Consider the following 20,540-nt stretch of genomic DNA (forward strand, 5'->3'; position numbering starts at 1 on the left):
ATGTGTATGTCTCTTATAATTTTTAATTATTATAAATCTTCCACTGAGGAGGGACCCGGTTTCCAACAAAGATACAAGGCTCCACCTTTGGGATGTAGTTAACACAGACAAATTCACATTTGGGACTTGAGAAAAGTCTTGCATATTTTTACTATTCCACTCACAGATTACACTTGTAATGTACGAATTAGCCGGTCGATATTTGTTTCTGAAAATCCCAGTTTATCCAGATTCTCCTTTAAGCATTTACTAACAAAACCTAGAGCTCCAATTGTTATTGGTATGAATATGAATTCATTGTCTGGATATAGAAGCTGTAGGTTTCGAAACAGATGTCCATACATATCCTCTTTTTCTTTCATTTTCAAAGAGATATTTATATCTGCAGAGCAGCTCACCTCTATAATGGTACACACCTTTGCTTCTATGTCCCAAACAACAATATCCGGCCTGTTATGTTTACATTTGACAGAAGTTTTAATGGGAATATTCCACCAGTATTCCTTGAATTGGTGTTTATGAATGTATTCCATAACAGAGGGATTTTCTAAGTTTATTTCAGGATAGTCTTTTTTTTTTTTTTGGACGGCATTGTAAATTGTTTTGGCAACAACATCGTGCCGCATAGGGAGGTAGTACCGAGACGACATTTTAGGACAGCTACTAATCACATGCGTGGTGTCTTCCACAGAAACATGACAGCCTACGCATGTGGTTGCACCTTGGGATTACAAGAGTATCACTGTCTACGTATGTATGTATGTACGTACGTACGTATGTATGTATGTATGTATTTATGTATGTATGTATGTATCCTATCACATTTTCTTCTCTTGCAATCATAGTTGTCTCTGCTTCTCTGAACATTTTTTTGACTTAATGCTGTCCACTTCGGTCTTTCTTTCGGCATCCTAGTTGCATCTCACCTCCTCAGAATCTGCACTTTACACTTCAACCATATTCTCACCTATCCGTGTTGCCCTTCTATCCTCATACAGTTATCTGCATATCTTAACTTACCTTGCCTCAGGCTCTCAACTCGTTCACAGACTCGTGTACCCTTAACGTAGTTCTCGGAGAGATTCAGCGTGACACAGAGTGTGACAAGGTTGGCCCTTTGAAATACAAGTACAACAGAAACAGGAAGAAGGAGTGAGAGAAAGTTGTGGTGAAAGAGTACAGCAGGGTACGCCACCATCCCCTGCCGGAGCCTTGTGGAGCTTTGGGTGTTTTCGCTCAATAAACCTTCACAACGCCCGGTCTAGGAATCGAAACCGCGATCCTACGACCACGTGTCCACTACTCTAGCCACTGGATCATTACGCCTCCACACATACACACGCACACACACACACATATATATATATGGGTACAGGACGTCACCAACAGTAAACAACATGGAATACGAAAATAAATGAGTTAAATACGCAATAACGAGAGAAAATGGCAAACAAGACGAGTAATACAAAGAAAGACCCTTCGTCAGTTGTCGGCTGTCTATCTTCTCCCTGTTTCGAGCAATCAACGATAATATGACTCTTCGAAGACAGCTGTCCCATAAATACCAAAATAAAATTTTGGATTTATGGAGGGTCAAAGTTGGGAAAAGAAAACAGGACAGTGGAGACATAGAGGGAAACTGAACGAAAACAAACAAGGAGGGTCGTTCGACCTGAACGAGGGGAAAATAATGAACGCTGAGAGAAATATTTTCTTTGAAAAGAGAAAAGATAGAAGAGAGAGATAGGATGCACCCAGTTCTTAGAACATCCGTGCAGGAAAAAATGGTGGTCACGTGAGGAAAAGAAAGATGGACAATGGTCACGTGTGAGCAACGAGAGAGAAAGAGAGGGAGACAGAGAGACATAGAAAACTGTGAAAAGGAGAAAAAGGGAATTAGAGGATTAGAGAGGATAGGGGAGAAAATAGTATAGAGTCGCATCAAAAAGGTTAAGATAAATTCACCTGAAAATGGATGCGTGACGTTCAATTAAATAATAATATAATGTGTGTGTGTGTGTGTGTGTATTAGTAAATATGCATTGAACATAACTAGAGATTAGTGCTCCCGACACCGACTTAGTTTTTCCTCACAAATTTCTAAATAAAGCATTTTTTTTTATAACTTGCATTTTCGAGTGTATACATTACGATAATGATTATTTTTATATTTTTAATATATCTCATTTTATTTAGAAATGGAAAAAAGGTCCACAGCTGTTTCAGCATTCAGTAAGTTAGGCATGACCGTTCTTCAAAAATGATATCTGTAAGATGGAAGGTGACACATTACAGAATATCATTCAGGATATTTTGGAAGTCTATTTAGTGGGCTAGTTTTAAAATACTTTTATTTCTGAATATATCTGTCGTCGCTGGAACTGGCTGCTTGGTTGGTGCTGTGTTACGCGTGTGTGTGGTCAAACGACCAGATCCTACAAGATCTGAGCCGCGACGAATTGGCGGGGATAATTTAGGCTATTTATAGATACAGGTAGGCTCCAGAGAAGCATCAGAAGAACACTCTCACGTGACCTTATTAGGGGCTACGGTTGGTCGGTTTGCGTCCTGGGGTGAACGGACTGGAGATAATTTACCCGCGCAAAGAATAGTCAGTCAGGTGATGGACACAACAGGCGGGAAAGAGTTGCTTTCTACTACGCTCGCCTGTTAATATATATTCTAGTGAGAGAAGTGTTCACTACATATCTAATCAACACTGTACATATTAGGTTAAAGGCCAATCGAAAATGTTTTTCACCAGGCCTTTCAATTCCTTATTGACAATGATGTTATCTCAATCCGGATACCATCATAGTTTTTTTGTTTTTGTTTTTTTTTATACCATGATGATAATTAAGTTATTGGACTGTTTACAAGATATAATCTTCTTTCTGAACAAATAAATAAAAATCTAAAACAAATATTTCATCGACATAATTATCTATGCCTTTGAAAATAAAACCTTGCAAAAGTTCATAAAAGTAAGAATTAAGAAATTTATGAGTATGCAAATACATCATTCGGACTTCCCATATACATATTAATCGTTCCAATCAGTTTCAATTTATTATAGGCATAACTATACAAATGAGCCCCCACACCGTTTCTTTATAACTTTCTGAAAAAATGAATATTTTTTAATGAAATTTTCTTCCCGAGAAAGGGCCGCATTACTAAAAAAGAAACACGAAGGTAAACTTTTGTTAAGTGTAAAGCATTCAGAAAGTCCTGCGAGCCGCAGGTTACCTATGAATGATACAGGTTTCAAATTATGGCACAAGGCCAGCAAGTTCAGGGAAGTTGGGTAAGACGATTACATTGACCCTAGTGCTCGACCCTGAGAGGATGAAAGGCAGGGTAGATCTCAGTGGAATTTGAACTCACACCATAAAAACGGACGAATTGCTACTAAAGATTTTGGCCGGCGTACTAACCATTCTGCCAACTCACCGCTTTACTCGTGATTACTATAAATTGTCCGCGAGGTTTCGAACGGAAATTGAATCAGAGTTATCTCGCTTCACGTTTTATTTACATTTACTTTGATTTGACATAATGACGTGGGGCTGTCGGTCAAAATTGTCTTCCTTCTGATGTCGCTTATTTTAATGAATGTGCCCTGGATGTTATTAGATCATTAATTACGAGACACCGCTCTTAATAGTATGTAATCCAATTGATTGTTATATTTTCTGTTTATCCTATTGTTTATTGTTTAAAGTGAATAGTTTGTATTACAGATTACACAGAATTACAGGAAGAACGTATTTAAATACGTGACGACTAAAACGTTCTATATATAAATTATATTAAAACGTGACGATTAAAACGTTTTATATATATTATATTATATTCTATTATATAAGACTGCGGCCTTGCTGGGACATTACTTTGAAGTGTTTAGTCGAACAAATCTACCCTAATACTTATTTTCAAAAGGTTTGGTACTTATTCTATATCATTTTGTTGAATCGCTAAGTTACGTGACATAAACAAGCCAACATCAGTTGTCAATCAGTGGTGGGGGATAAACACGAACACACACACCAGATTTATACGTATTCAACGTTCTTTCAGTTTCCGTCTCCGAAATCCACTCAATATGTTTTGGTCGACCCGAGGCTATAGTAGAAGACACATGCCCAAGGGTCCACGCAGTGGGACTGAACCCAGAACCATGTAGTTATGAAATGAACTCTTTACCACACAGCTACCCCTGGTATATAAAACGCATCTATATGTGTGTGTGTGTATGTAGTATAAATCGACACGCGCTTATATATATATATATATATATATATATATATATATAGAGAGAGAGAGAGAGAGAGAGAGAGAGAGTTGATGAAACGCGTGCTTTATAAAGCATTAAATACCATTTTTTTCTGTATTTTATTAGTATTGTTATATATGTGTGGAAACGAGTGGCTTAGAGATTAGGTTCTGGTACTCAAGATCGTAAGTGATTACCATTCCTGGATCGCGCAATGCGTTGTTTTCTTGAGCAAAGCACTTCACTTGACGTTACTCAAGTCCAGTCAAGTGGCAAAAATGGATAAACCTGCGACCGACCGGCGTCCTGTCCAGAACAGTTAAATATATATACGCCACAGAATTCGAAAAACCTTCCTGATCAACCTTAAAGCACGAGAAAGACCTTTGATTTTTTTTTTTTTTAATATGCACATATATGACGTTAAACTGCATCCAGGCGTAGGGCCTTGGGATATGATTCCAGGCTTTTGAGAAGTGTGGAACCACCTCTTAACCACTATTGTTTCTAAATCTACTCTGACCCGAGAAGTAACATCTGTTAGGGTCCCAGCTATATGTTAACTAGCATGTGAACCACTGGAAGTAAAAGACCCATAGTTCTCATTAAAACTTCCTTCTAGGAGAAGATAAACTCGTATAAAAATGAAAACAAAACCTCGAAGTTCAGTTGGTTTCTGGTCGTCTCAACCGCTGTTGTTGTTCCACTGGTGTTATAACTAATTGCGCTAAGAAGTGGGTTCAGTGCTGTGCAACACTTTATCGACTCAAAACAAATTCACGCACAAGAACTTCTTAAACACTTGGAACATTTGCATAGACTTGCTGAGCTTAGGAAGTGGCCTTACACATTCACGAGTTGACTTCCACCATATATATGCGTGCGTGTGTGTGTGGAAATTAAGTTGTTCACTTCACAACCTTGTGGTGTTTTGTGTTCAGTCCCATTGCTTGGCATCTTAGGTTAGTGTCTTCTGCTATAGCTTGCCAATGCCTTCTGAGCTGATTTGATAGACAGGGCCCTTTTGTGTGTGTGAGAGAGAGTGCAAAATGATGATATGTCATTTATGTTATATCCTTAACATTATGAAGATCTGTCAATTAAAAAAATTTCTTTGCTTAAAACCTGATAAATGTTTGTAACAGAAAGAGTATTCAGCTATAAAATAGACTGCCTCAAATAAGTTTTCCTAATGTGCATGTATAATCCTATAGCAATGGAATGAGAGAAAAACTGCATATAAGAGATACTAGATGTTATGTGCAAGATGGAAAGCTGTGCTGATATGCTCATGTGAAGCAGGTGAGTGATAACAGCTTGCTAATGATGTGCCAAGAACTCAGTGTGAATGGAGGAATTGCAGGAGGGTGACCCTAGAAACCTTGGGATGAAGTGGTGAAGACAAATCTCAAGATATTGAATCTCGCAAAGTCATTAACCTTTTCCTAATGCCAACCACTTTACAGAATGTACTGTGTGCTGTGTGCTTTTAGAGGGATGCTGGGGACTTGCTTGTATGCAAGGATGACCATGTATTTACTTAGTTTGACATGTCTTCTCTGGTACAGCAAACTGCCAGGAGTTGCAGTCCCCTATCATCCCCTCTGTGAGGCCAAACATAGGAAGATCCTTTCTCACCACTTCATCCCACATCTTCTGGGTCTACCCCTTACACATGTTCCCTCCACAATTAGAGCTCAGCATTTCTTGATGCAACTGTCCTCATTCATATATATTACATAGCTATACCAATGCAGTCTTCTCTCTTGCACACTACCTCTGATACCCAGTTTTTCACTCAAATCACTTACACTCTATTGTATATGCATACTGACATTACCCATCTAGCTTCATTTCTTTCAAGCCTTTGCATGTCCTCAGCAGTTACAGCCCATGTTTCCCTGCCATGTAGCATAGCTAATATGTATGTATATATGTATATTAAGCTCTAAAGAAAATCATTTTCTTATTTTATTTCTTAATTATATAAAGTTTGGATAAAAGCATTGTAACAACAAGGTGTTTCTAAAGTTACTGGATAAGTATATATAGAATTAAGTAAATATAGTAAAAGCTAGCAATCGTGTAATACACACACATACGCGTGCACACATTTATTTATTTATATTTGTACATACATTATATACTAGCCAATACTAAATCTCTCGTTTCAGGTCATAAAAATAGCCTTAAGACGCTAATCAGATTACCATGAATTAAAGTATTAAAGACAATGATAATCAACAAATGTACTACGATATTTTCAATTGAGCAGAGAGTCATTCAATGCAATCAGATGTTTTGTAAGAATGAAATTCGTTACTATTTACAGATGTATTTCATAGAAAAGCTTTATTTGGGTTGTAAGTAATTTATTTATTATTCTTTAATTGTTGAAGAGAATTAATATAAACTGTATTTTAGTTGAGAGTTGTAATGATAACGGCTCATTAAGAACATTATATATAGTTATAGATATATATGCTCACATATACGGATATGTATGCACACTCACATACATACACATATATAAACATACATACGCTCGCACACATATACATACAAAGATGCCCGTGTGTGCATACACACACACACGCACATATCTATGTATCTATATATATACATACACACACTCTCATACACATACATATAAATATATATATATTCATACATAAATACATACACACACACATACACATAGATATATACATACACATATACACACACGCACACATACACATATGTACATGCACTCACATACATACAATTATCTATTCACACATGACATGCCCAAACACAGACCTGGAATTATGTATGCTACTACTACTGGATAGCACAAAGTAAATCTGAAGGTGGACAAGCTCTATACTGTACTCTGCTACATTCTTAACAGAATATACCATAACTACAAGTGTATGTATGTATATATGTGTGTGTGTATACATACATATATGTGTGTGTGTATGTTTACACATATATATAAATGTGTGTCTTTCAAAATTGCACCTGTCTGATAAGTAATTTAATCTGAAACTATATGTTGAGGGTAAAGCAATAACAGTGTAGTAAGTTCATTTTTAGTCATTCAAAAACATGTAGAAGCTTCTCTTAATCTTCATATATATATATATATATATATATATATGCATATTTACATATGTACATATGCATATATTTGTATGCGTATGTACATCTGCATATATATATATATATATATATATATATATATATATATATACACACATATATATATTTATATACATATATATACATATGCTTACACAGATATATATATAGATATAGACATATATATATGGATCTGTACATATTTGAATATATAGATTGGTAAATAGATAGATATGTTAATGAGTATGTATGTACATGCATATATAATTACAATGGACATGCACATCAGAGAAAATCAAAATAATGATGTGTACATCCATTTATAACAAATTCTGCACGCTTAATGTACATATACCATGAACATATCACACATACACACACATACATTATATGTGTAGGTGCTGGTGCTATGTAAAAGCACTCAATCCACTCAGTAAGGTGCTTGTAGTTAGGAAGGGCATCCAGCCATAAAAACCATGCAAAAATGGACAGTGAAGCCTGGTGCAGTCTTCTGCCTAGCCAGCTCCTGTCAAACCACCTAACTCATGCCAGCATGGAGGATGAACATTAAACGATAATGATAATGTTGATGTATGTATATATCTGCGTATATGTATGCATATGTATATATGTGTGTGTATCCATTTATATTATCAGATAGTTATGTACAAGTCAGAAAAAATGTGTGCTCAGAAGTCATAGAGTGGGTATATTTTTATATTATCAAACAACATGTAACAGGTTAGAATGGTTACTGTTAGTTTCTCTTTGACATTACCACTAGACAATATCAAAGGCTCTTCAGCTGTGCTGGCCAGAATTGCACATCCTCTTATATGCTGGATGTATTTCGACTCTGGGTTGGGTAGGTGGTCGCAAAAAAGTGGAACAAAACATAGTGAAAGATAGTAAAAGAAGAAATTATTCCTCACTGGTTGGTTGTTAGCCATGGGTAAGTTGTATATATATATATTAATTAACGTGTACAGTATTATATTTATCCTTTATAGCCAATCTTACCAATTGTTTTCGCATTAGGGGTTAAATGGAGTGTTATGTAACAGTCCAATTATGTAACCCTGCGCTCTTTAGAGGTAGCTGTTATGGAATAAAATATAACAACTGCTCTCTATTGTTGGGGGTGAATATATCATTCCCAAGTTCAAAAATGGGCATGACCGTGCCAAAATGAATTTGTGCTCCTCAGAACAGAATCTGAAAATTTTGCTTTTCAAATTCAGTAAATTTTTTAGATTGATTCTCTCTCCTCTCCAAGCAAGGTCTGCATCTTTTACTTGTCATTAAGATATGGTCCAGAATGTTCCAGCAAGTAGCTTTGCTGTCCTCATGGACACAATTTGTGCTTCATTGTTCATGCAGATGTGTGGGTGTGGGGAAAGGATTATTTGTTTTGTTTTGTTTTTACGTCAGTTTTTCCATGGGAGCATGGGTTAGACACATATATATTGTTGCAGCATTGTTTCATAGCTAGGTGCTCTTCTCATCACTAGTCCTTTCCTATTTCTGAAGCAAGAGAAGTTTTTCATTCTGTATGTCTTCAAAACTATAGAGCTACAAACAATTTATTAACAAGGAAATGACAATAGCGAATACTGACCGTAGCTCATATGATCACATCTCTCTCTCTCTCTCTCTTCCACACACATACATATATGCATACTGCGGTTAGTTTATGCAATATTTACTGGCATATAAGATGCACTCCTACTTTACAAGTACATTTTGTGGGGAAAAAACATATTTAATATGTTCCATCATACACTCATATTCTTGTTACGCTATGTTATATGGTCACATGAGATGCATGGCAATTTTTTGATACATTTAAAGTGTTGCTGTGTGATAAGTAGCTTGCTTACCAACCACATGGTTCCAGGTTCAGTCCCACTGCATAGCACCTTGGGCAAGTGTCCTCTACTATAGCCTCAGGCTGACCAAAGCCTTGTGAGTGGATTTGGTAGATGGAAACTGAAAGAGGCCCGTCATATATGTGTGTGTGTTTGTGTGTCTGTGTTTGTCCCCCCACTATTGCTTGACAACCAATGCTGGTGCGTTTACGTCCCTGTAACTTAGCAGTTTGGCAAGAGACCAATGGAATAAGTACTAAGCTTACAAAGAATGAGTCCTGGGGTCGATTTGTTCGACTAAAGGCGGTACTCCAGCATGGTCGCAGTCAAATGACTGAAACAAATAAGAGAGTAAAGAATAAAATAAGTGTGTCTTATACACCAGCATATATGGTTTTCCTATAATTTAGCCTGAAGCCTTGATGTGAATGGAATTATAATAGAAAACACTATTTCTAATGTTTTTACAAAAGCATGAATGTTAGAAATTTAGTTTATAAATTTCCATTTTTATACTTTATCTGATTGAATTCTTATCATCTAGGTATGAATTCCAGGTATTTATTGCTGAGAATTGGTTTATTAGATTTAGTTCTGCGTAGTTTGTGCATAGTAATCAGGTTGAATTAGTGTATTATTTGTAGCATATGGTATAAAACCAACAGCTGTTCATATGACTGAGACTACATATCAACATTACATCAGAGATTTAGTATTTTGGAAAATACAAGCCATTTTGTCAAGCCAAGCCATTGAATAAGCTTCTACATAGTTGATTGATCTGCTAGAAATAACAGTAATATCATCCCTCAGATCACACTGTCACATGACCACGTGATCACTTGACCAACCAGACTATCAGATGTGGTTACACATTATTGGTCACAGTGCACTTTGTATCATTGCAGCTTTCGCATTACACCACGCCACTGGCTAGGCAAGCAAGCCAACGTTCCCACCCCGCTGATCGATAGACGGACTGGAGTAACATAAAATGAAGTGTTTTGCTCAAGAACACAATGCGTTGCCCAGTCTGGGGATCAAACCCATGATCTAACAATCATGAGTGTGACAGCCCAACCACTATGCCAAGTGCCTTCACTATGCTTCCTTAAAAAGAAGAATACATAAAATCATATGATCTGACTTACTCCTAAGATGGATGGTCACAGCTGTAATGTTCTTAATCATAGGTCTGCTCAATTAGCTTTGACCTGTAACTAAACAACAAGAATATATTAGCCAATCTAGTCCTATGTCAAGACAAGGAGCCACAAACACACATCACACACTGCTACCAACACTGCACCGTGTCTCCCACAACTGCCTCACCTTCTTCTCTCTTTTCATTCTCTTTTTCTACCTCTCTTGTCTTCTGGTGTCCTGTATTATAGCTTCAGACCAACCAAAACTTTATGAGTGGATTAGACAGAAACAGAAAGATTACTGTTGTGTGTGTGTGTATGCACGCGCGCATGTGTGTGTGTGTGTGTGCACACGCATGTGTGTGCATCCTTATGTTTGTGTTTGTCTTTCACTGCTTAATAGCTAATGTTGTTTCCTTTATGTCTGTAACTTAGCAGTTCAGCAAAAAGTGACTGATAGCATAAATACCAGGTTTTAAATATTTTATTCACTTTGTTTGACTAAACCCTTCAAGGCAGTTCCCTGTCATTGTCACAGTCTAATGTCTGAAACTAATAAAAGAGTAATAAAACAATATCATGAACATTTATAAATTTATGCATCAGTTAAGAATATTATAAATGTGAAATTTACACACGCTCCATGAGTGGATATAAACATTATTCAGATAGCCTTACTTGTTTTATTTATCTCTGTTTCTCTTCTTAAGATCTTAATTAATAGATCTAATCACAACATAATTATTTCAGCTTAATTATCTAGCATGGACATCTGCAATTATTAATAGTATTATTCATCTTAGCTCTGTATATAATAATACCAAACATTGGTATTATTCATCTCAGCTCAGTGTTCAAAGCCAGTGAGCTATTGATGTTGCAGCTATTTCTGTGTGACCATGAGAGAACCATGTGTACATAACATGCTTGCCTCTTTCAAATGCACACACACAAAATATGACTAACACTAGAAAGAGAAGGCTGATAATGGAAAATTTTCAGAACACACTTGAATTAACACTTGAAGAAATGCTTTTGCTTTGGTTGAAAAAGAAAATGAAGTAGATACATTCAAAATTATTTGTTTCTAAAGTTAAAAGTGACTCTCTTTTTCTTCCTCTCTTCTCTGTTATCCTCCTGATTTAAAATGAAGACAATTGAATGATATAATTAATTAATTGACTTACCTAATGTTCTATTACTCCATATTGAAGATGAACAATGTACAGAAACAGGTTTGTGCTTGGATAAGGAATTATATATAACTTAAAAAGATATACTTGAGACAACAAAGAAAAAAGAAATTGAATAATTTTAATATGCTTTTTTTTCCTTCATACAAAAAAATGCACAAAATTATAATAAACTACTTATAATATGAAATACAAAAGTATCAATCACTGAGGTGAGAGGTTTCCATTTCCACAACTTTGAGCCTAACATGGTTTATTCATAGATGTTGGTAGTGACAAAGTGTATTTATGAATGTTAGTCCTTAAAAGGAACAAAAAGACCCCATTAGATAATTCACTCACCTCTTTGGAAGGAACATACACACATACATGCACAAGCAATATGACTGACTCTAGAAAAGTGAGGTTTATTAATGATGTTGATAGTTCCTTTATTTGCAGATGAAAAAAATACTTTGTATATTTATATCAGCAAAGAAAATTTGAATTAAATCAACGACGCAATATATTTATAGCCACCACATACTTTGTTCTAACTTGTTTGGTTCAGCTTACACAAAAGGCTTAAGAAATTTTCCTTTCAAAACCAGTCTATCTTCATTTGACCATCTAGAACAATATAAGTAGCTTAACATTTCTTTTAAAATCTTTCTTTGCAATATCTCCTTAACAGTAAGTTTATTGAACTAACTATAACCTTGAACAAGCTGTCTGTGATAATAATAAAACCATGCCAGCAAGGAAAACAGACACTGAATGATGATGATGATGATGATGATGGTAGTAGCTCTCATTATTATTATTAAGATGGCAAGCTGGCAGAATCATTAGCACCCTGGGCAAAATGCTAGGCAGCATTTTGTCTATCCTTACATTCTGAGTTCAAATTCCACTGGAGTCAACTTTACCTTTCATTGTTTTGGGGTCAATGAAATAAATACCAGTTATGCACTGGGGTTGATGTAATCGACTATCCCCTCCCTGAAAAAATTTCAGGCCTTGTACCTATAGTGGAAAAGATTGTTGTTGTTGTTATTATTATTATGGCGGTGAGCTGGCAGAATAGTTAGCACACCAGGCAAGATGTTTAGCGGCATTTCGTCTTTATATTCTGAGTTCAAATTCCGCTGAGGTCAGCTTTACCTTTCATATGACATTGTAGGTTCTATGTGAGAAACTGGATCCAGTCAGTTTGAATATTAAGCATATAGAATATTTTGACTTGATATGGCTAGGTTTAATGTGTATTTCTTGTTATTTTTGTAATGATTTTTACCTTTTGTTTTTAATACCTTTGAAATTTAAATATGTTTTAGGTTATGACAGAAGTTAAAAGGAAGTTTGAAATATGACCAGTTTTTGGCTTACATCAATACAGCTTGAATTTAAGAATAACAGAGAGACCTACAGAATACTTGGAAATTTTCCCAATACTTCCAAAACTCTAAAAACAAAAGATTAAAAAATAAAGAGAAACAGAGAAAAACCATGACATAAAACTGAAAGGTGTGAATTTGAAGATGATACGACAATCTAATTTAACAAATAGACTTTTGGTTCATTATAATTTGAACCGAAGTGAATACGTTTCACTTGTTACTGATATATGGTTAAAAAGACAAAGGTACGTAAATATCAGTGAATCACTAGATATCATTTAAATTATATTTGAGGTCAAATTACACGTTAGAAATTCTTATCACTACCACCACCTTCATCATCATCATCATCTATGGGTTGCGCAGATCCCACTGTGTCTCCCTATCAGTTGTAGTCACTCTGGTACACTCATCATCATCATCATCATCATCATCATCGTTTAACGTCTGCTTTCCATAGCCATGCCTACAAGAGTCAAGGCTACTGTCCTCTCCTTCCCAGTCTAAATTTTGTAAATTGCTTCATTTTCAATACACCATCTCACATGGTGTGCTGAACACTGAAATTGTAAAATGATCATAGTGCTTGAAAAGACATATCAAGTTAAGGTTGCCCTTGCATACAGGCTCGCCCCCTGCAACTCTCTCCAGCTGAGCATCCCTAATCTTGTGGGCTTGTAGGTGCTGGTGCCACATAAAAAGCACCCGTGCCAGTGCTGCATAAAAGCATCCAGTACGCTCTGTAAAGCGGTTGGCCTTAGGAAGGGCATCAAACTGTAGAAACCATGCCAAAACAGACATAGAGCCTGAACAGCCCTTCAGCTGGATCAGTTCCTGTCAAACCGTCCAACCCATGCCATCATGGAAAATGGATGTTAAATGATGCTGATAAAATATCAATTTCTTTTGATAACACTTTTTAGCACATTTATGCCTTTCCAAAGACCATCAGCTGTGTAAATGAAATAAAATATCTATATATAGGTGCTGGCATGTTATGTAGTAAAGAAGCTTGCTTTGCAACTATGTGGCTTCAAGTTCAGTCCCATTGCATGACACCTTGAGCAAGTATCTTCTTACTATAGCTCTGGGCCAACCAATGCTTTGTGAATGAATTTCATAGAAGAGAACTGCAAGGAAGCCTGTCATATATAGTGTGTGTGCACACCTTTGTGTTTCCACCACTTGACAACTGGTGTTGGTTTGTTAATGTCTCTGTAACTTAGAATAAATACCAGGCTTAAAAAGTAAGCACTGAAGTCAATTTGTTCGATGAACCCTTGTCCACGGAGGCAATGACTGAGACCGTTGGCATTATATTGTTGTGCTTGAGAAGAAGACCCATCAAGCCAAGTAAAATTGCAGTCATGGCAGATACCTATGTCACACAAATGGCACATAAAAGCACCTTTCAAGCATTGAGCCTCATGGAAGCACAGACCGAAACCATTTGGCATTATGCTGGGCTTTGAGTGTTGGACCACATGAAAGCACAGACCGAAACCATTTGGCATTATGCTGTGCTTGAGAAGACACATCAAGCCAAGTAAAACCACACTTGTGGCAGATACCAGTGTTGAGCAAATGGCACCTCTGCCGGTAACATGTAAAAACACCCATTACATTCTCGGAGTGGTTAGCATTAGGAAGGGCATCCAACCATAGAAACCATGCCAAAACAAACTGGAGTCTGGTGCAGCCTTCCAGCTTGCTAGCCCTGGTCAAACCATCCAACCCATGCCGGCATGGACAACAGACGTTAAATGATTATGATGAAGACTTCAAAAAATAATTTCATTAAAGAAAACATTTTTGTTTTGTTTGTTTTCTTTTAGTTCTTAACCATTATTATTTAATACCAAGCATTGTTGACATAGTGTTTACATATCTTTAGAGCTGCGGATTGTCCTGCTTCTGATAAGCATTGAAATATGAAATAACAACTGAACCTATTGTTAGCCACCTTAATACAGGCAGAGAAAATTACGTGTTTTGTACTGAAGCAAAATACAGCCTTTTTATCTTCTTACATGTTTCAGTTATTAAACTACATCCACGCTTTGAAGGATTTTAGTCAAACAGATCAGACCCAGTACTTAAATGTTTTTTGTTGTTGTTGTTAAACAGGAAATTGACCATGTGGAGGACAGGAAATGGAGCATGTGGCGATTAGAAATTGGCTGGATTGTTGGTAGGGAGATGTAGGAAGGGGCAGCATGCGCAAGTATATAGTTCTATATGTGGGTGTGTAGACGCAATGATATGATATGATTTTGCGTGCATGTGTGTATTGATGCAAGTGTACACATCTGTACATGGGCATGCATGTCTACACACACACGCTTGGACAAACATGCACATGCATACGCACACATACATGCATACACACACATATTCATTCATATGTACATATGTATATTTGCATACATGTATGCATGCATACCAGTGTGTGCACGCACATGTGCATTCACATGCATGTGTGTGCACATGCACAAAACAAGCATTGAGGATTGGCAAGCATTGGGGATTGGTATGCATTGGGGGTTGGTAAACATTGAGGATTGATAAATGGCAGTCCTGCTCATGGAGTTGGTTGGTGTGTTTGACCTTGGTGCAGGTGGTGCAGAGTACCAGCTGGTGCTAAGGTTATGTTGGTGGAAACTTCTAGGTTAAAAGTGGGGTTATACCATATAATTTTTCCTTCTTATAATCCTTTTGGGGTGGGGAAAGGGTGTTTAGAGGTCGTCCACATATGTGAGCTTCTCAGTAAACCCGCTCCTCGCCAAAGCATCTATTGGCTGAGAGATTAGATAATCATTTACTAATGCCTGGAACCAAGTTTCTAATTACAGTGGAGGGATGGTTTGAGCTCTTGTATATGTATACTGTATCCTTGTTAGGCTTCCTGTATGGGTAATACTTTCCTGTACTGAGGTCTAAGGTTACATCCAAGAAATCATCTATAGTCAAGACAGGCTGAACTCCTTAAATATTTTTATCAAGTCCTTCCTGAACCTATCCATGGTGTGGCTGTTCATATGGTTTGAGATAGCCAGGCCGTCATCCTTATAGAGGGCTAACTTTTGTGGGTGGGTATGTCTCTTGAAAGTATCCAAAATGTATAACCTGACGAGGTCAGCGATTTCAGCCCTGTCAAAGCTCCCCATAGAGACGTTTAACAATGCATCACCTTCTTTTTTCACTCAGAAGGAACTGTCATGGGCCAGAATTGATTTTCTAGCATTCATGATAATGCTGTCAAGATCACTAATTCTGGTGTATTGCTCAGCAAAAGTTAGGGCCTTCAGAAGGAGGGGCTTAGATACACACACACACACATATAAATTCATATTTATATATATATATATATATATGATGATGATGACGATGAGCTTTCATTCGTAAAAACCCTGCCAAAACAAACAGTAAAGCCCGATGCAGTCTTCTGCCTCACTAGCCCCTGTCAACCCTTCCAACCCATCCCAACATGGAAAGCACATTAAATGATGATGGGCTTCCATACCATTTCTGTCTTCCAATTTTACTGATAAGGCATTGGTTGGTCCAGGGCTATAGTAGTAGACACTTGCCCAAGGATTGAACCTGAAACCATGTGGTTGCAAAGCAAGCATCTTAACTACACAGCCATGCCTACACCAAATCTGGCAATATTTGTCATAAGGTTTAAACTCATTACAAAAAGATTCAGCTGTAACTTTACAACCATTGTATTGTATTGTATTTCACTTATTTTCCTGAAGTTTTGTCTCATTTTAAATTCAGATTCTGCATTTTATCTTAATGTATTTTTTTTCCACAGGTCACGTGATGCAATCTGGTCGTTCCTTTGTGTAGTTTTCTTATTGGTGCTAATGATGTGGGGTGTATGGTATTATGGCCTTTGCAATCGTAAATCAAAAAGAAATGCCCACAACTTTGAAGACACATGTCATTATACCACAGTCAACAGTAAGGTTTCTTTTGATATTCTCTTTATTTTTTTTACTCATCATATAGAACAAACAAAAAAAATAAATATATATAGGTGCAGAAGTGGCTGTGTGATAAGTAGCTTGCTTACCAACCACATGGTTCTGGGTTCAGTCCCACTGCGTGGCACCTTGGGCAAGTATCTTCTACTATAGCCTTGGGCTGACCAAAGCCTTGTGAGTGGATTTGGTAGACGGAAACTGAAAGAAGCTGTCGTATATATGTATATATATATATATATATGTGTGTTTGTGTTTGTTCCCCCACCATCGCTTGACAACCGATACTGGTGTGTTTACGTCCCCGTAACTTAGTGGTTCAGCAAAAGTACTAGGCTTCCAAAGAATAAGTCCTGGGGGCGATTTGCTCGACTAAAGGCGGTGCTCCAGCATGGCTGCAGTCAAATGACTGAAACAAGTAAAAAAGAGTTAAAGAGAGTATAGGAAAAACACTATCGCAAAATGATAATAATAATAATAGTTTCAAATTTTGGCACAAGGCCAGAAGTTTTGAGGTGGGGAGTCAATTACATTGATTCCAGTGTTCAACAGGTACTTATTTTATTGACTCCAAAAGGATGAAAGGCAATGTTGACCACCACTAAACAATTTGCTTGGCATGCTAATGATTCTGCTAGCTCACCACTTAAAGAATGATAATAATAATAATACTTTCTACTGAAGGCACAAGGCCTGAAATTTGGTAGGAGGGGACTAGTCAATTACCTCAACATCAGTGTTTCACTGGTACTTAATTTATCGACCCCCAAAAGGATGAAAGGCAGAGTTGACCTCAGTGGAATTTGGACTCAGAATGTAAAAACAAATAAAATGCCACTCAGCATTTTGCCTGGTCTGCTAACAATTCTGCCAGCTTGCCACCTTAATAATAATAATAATAATAATAATAATAATAATCATCATCATCATCGTTTAATGTCCGCTTTCCATGCTGGCATGGGTTAGATGGTTTAACTGAAAACTGGTAAGCCAGAGAGCTACACCAGGTTCCCGTCTGAATTTGGTTTTGTTTCTGCAACCTAATGCCCTTCCCAACACCAACCACTCCAAGAATGTAGTGGATGCTTTTATGTGTCATTGATGTGACACCAGCATTGGTCACGACTACAATCTCACTTGGCTTGACAGGTCTACACAAGCATGGTATATTGCCGAAGATCTTGGTCACCTGTCACTATCTCCACAAAGCCCAATGCTCAAATGGTGCTTTTTACAATAATTTTAAATTTTGGCACAAGGCTAGCAACTTCGAGTGAGGGGTAATTTGATTACATTGACCCCAGTGCTCAACTGGTACTTATTTTATTGACCCTGAAAGGCTGCGTTTGAACTCAGAATGTAAAGTCTGAAGAAATATCACTAAGCATTTTGTGCCGCTCAGTAATGATTCTGCCAGCTCGCTGCCTTAATAATAATAATAATAATGATGATGATGATGATGATGATGATAATTTTTTTATCTGATCAGTGTATTTAATATATAATTCACAACCAATGATATAACAAACATCAGTAACAAACATAACATTGTATGTTTTTCTCAATTATTGGTCATGTGATATGTTGTATGTTCTTTATATGTTGTCACATGATTTGATCTGTCATCTGTGATTGAATGGTTGAGAAGACTTTGATTGGCCTGGGGCTTTAGTAGAAGACATGCCCTTGGTGCCTTACAGGGGGACTGAAGAGAAACTATGAGGCTGAAAAACAAACTTCTAAATCACACAGCCAATATATACTTTTTTACTTCATTATTTGCAAACATAAATCACAATTTTATATTTTGGTTGTTTAACATGTAAGATTTAGTAAATTGAAATTAAAATTGAGAAAATAAATAATTAAACTTTCTTTTTATCCCTCTCTTCATTTTTGTTTGCTCCCTGACAGAAGTCATCCAAGCCAAAGCCAAATTTCTTCCTATGTTTCAAAAGAAGGAGAAACAACATGTAGAAGTAACTACCGACAATTCTTCATCTGCCGAAACTGATTATGAAGACATTGATGGAAGTCAGAACTGCTTAACATCTAACAAAAGAAAAAAAAAGATGTCAAAAACATTCCATAAGAAATTTAATATTTAGTGTTAAACGAACTAAAAGTAATAGAATATTTTCCGTATATTTAATAAAACTACATCTACAAGACCATCATACTGTTTATTAGAACTATGTAAGCAAATATCTTCCAGTTTTTACTTATTAGTTATGTGTACTTTGGTATCTAGACACTGAATTATATTTGAAATGAAGAACATACTCCATTAAATGAGGTACCAAAATTACTGTCGAGAAATTTGTAGAAATATACTTGTGAATAATAAATATATATTTTCAATGTAAATTAAATTAAAACTTACCTTTTTTAAGAATAAAAAACATGAAGATGTTACTTTACTATGAAAAAGGTAAAGTGTTAAAACTGTAAAATATTCTTTTGTATAAATATATTACAATTAAATTTGTAAATATTTTCTGTTATTTTTAAAGTAATTCTGTCATACACACACACACGTATATATAAATAAATATATATACATATATATGTGTGTGTGTGTGTAATAATATGAGAGGTTTTGGTATCCAGAAGACCCAAAAGGCAAGTAATGCTATGTAAGTATTACAGAAAGAAAAAAAGAACAACGTAAAAAACTTACTGCATAAACATTGATTTTCTTTGTCAGTAGTTTTGAAAAAAAAAAACATTAACAACACTGAATATTCCATTCAAAATGTTTTCCCTGGAATGCTTGAATAATCATATTTACAATTCAACAACTAAGAACATTTTTTTTGTAGAATTTTATTTCCACTGTTACAAATTTTCAAAATAACTTCTGTATTATATATACTTATATATTTTTATATATAATTATTGACAGCTTCTTGGCAATAATGATTGTACAATCAAAAGCTTTTAGACTATACAAAATCTGAATTTATTGTAAAACTAGAGGGTGGGATGGTAGTTCCAGATCGGAGAAAAAAATAAATAGCAAATTTATTATTTCACTCTATTTTTCACACACTTGAAAAATATTTTCATGTTTGATATTTTAAAAAAACAATCTTATCACAAATTTTTCTGATCAATTTATATAACTCTTAACCCATGAAATGTGAAGTAAAGAACAAATTAATTGAGCAAAGGCAGATTTAAAAATACCACACCTATTCACCATATTTTTTTTATCTACAGAACACAATAAACTTTCGAAGGTAAAATTAAGAAACAGAAGATTTTTTTATCTCAAGTATGTTCTCAAACATTTCGCAATTACAAAGAAACCAATAAATTACACTTGGCAATAAAAATAATAGCTTTTGACAGATATTTAATGCTAGTTACAAAAAGGAAAATTGGTTTGTGACAAATGTACTTCTAATGTCTTATATATTACTTATTTTTTTGCAATAATATATTCATATTTGAAGCAGCTGAATTAAAATATCAGTATTGTTTGAAAATATTTGAGAACTTCACTAACGTTAAAATATATTTCACTAAAAAAAAATGTCTAAACAAATATCAGTTGACTTT

At 35.9% G+C, this 20,540-nt stretch overlaps 1 protein-coding gene across 3 annotated transcripts; it reads left to right on the top strand.

Moving 5' to 3' along the window:
* The first annotated feature begins 3,518 nt into the window (after nucleotides 1-3,518).
* On the top strand, nucleotides 3,519-19,468 carry LOC106881122 (uncharacterized). Of its 3 annotated transcripts, none has more exons than XM_014931413.2 (5): nucleotides 3,521-3,666; nucleotides 6,451-6,639; nucleotides 12,925-13,232; nucleotides 16,808-16,956; nucleotides 18,891-19,468. In XM_014931413.2, exons 3-5 carry the CDS (start codon nucleotides 13,129-13,131, stop codon nucleotides 19,082-19,084), a joined length of 447 nt encoding a protein of 148 aa, XP_014786899.1. In that variant the 5' UTR covers nucleotides 3,521-3,666; nucleotides 6,451-6,639; nucleotides 12,925-13,128; the 3' UTR covers nucleotides 19,085-19,468. The 3 variants fall into 3 exon arrangements, with proteins under 3 accessions (XP_014786975.1, XP_014786899.1, XP_052827315.1); XM_052971355.1 differs by lacking the exon at nucleotides 3,521-3,666 and adding an exon at nucleotides 3,924-3,942; XM_014931489.2 differs by lacking the exon at nucleotides 6,451-6,639 and having other exon boundaries at nucleotides 3,519-3,666.
* Nucleotides 19,469-20,540: the final 1,072 nt, after the last annotated feature.

Source organism: Octopus bimaculoides, chromosome 1 (assembly GCF_001194135.2).
Source record: "Octopus bimaculoides isolate UCB-OBI-ISO-001 chromosome 1, ASM119413v2, whole genome shotgun sequence".
Lineage (NCBI taxonomy): Eukaryota > Metazoa > Mollusca > Cephalopoda > Octopoda > Octopodidae > Octopus > Octopus bimaculoides.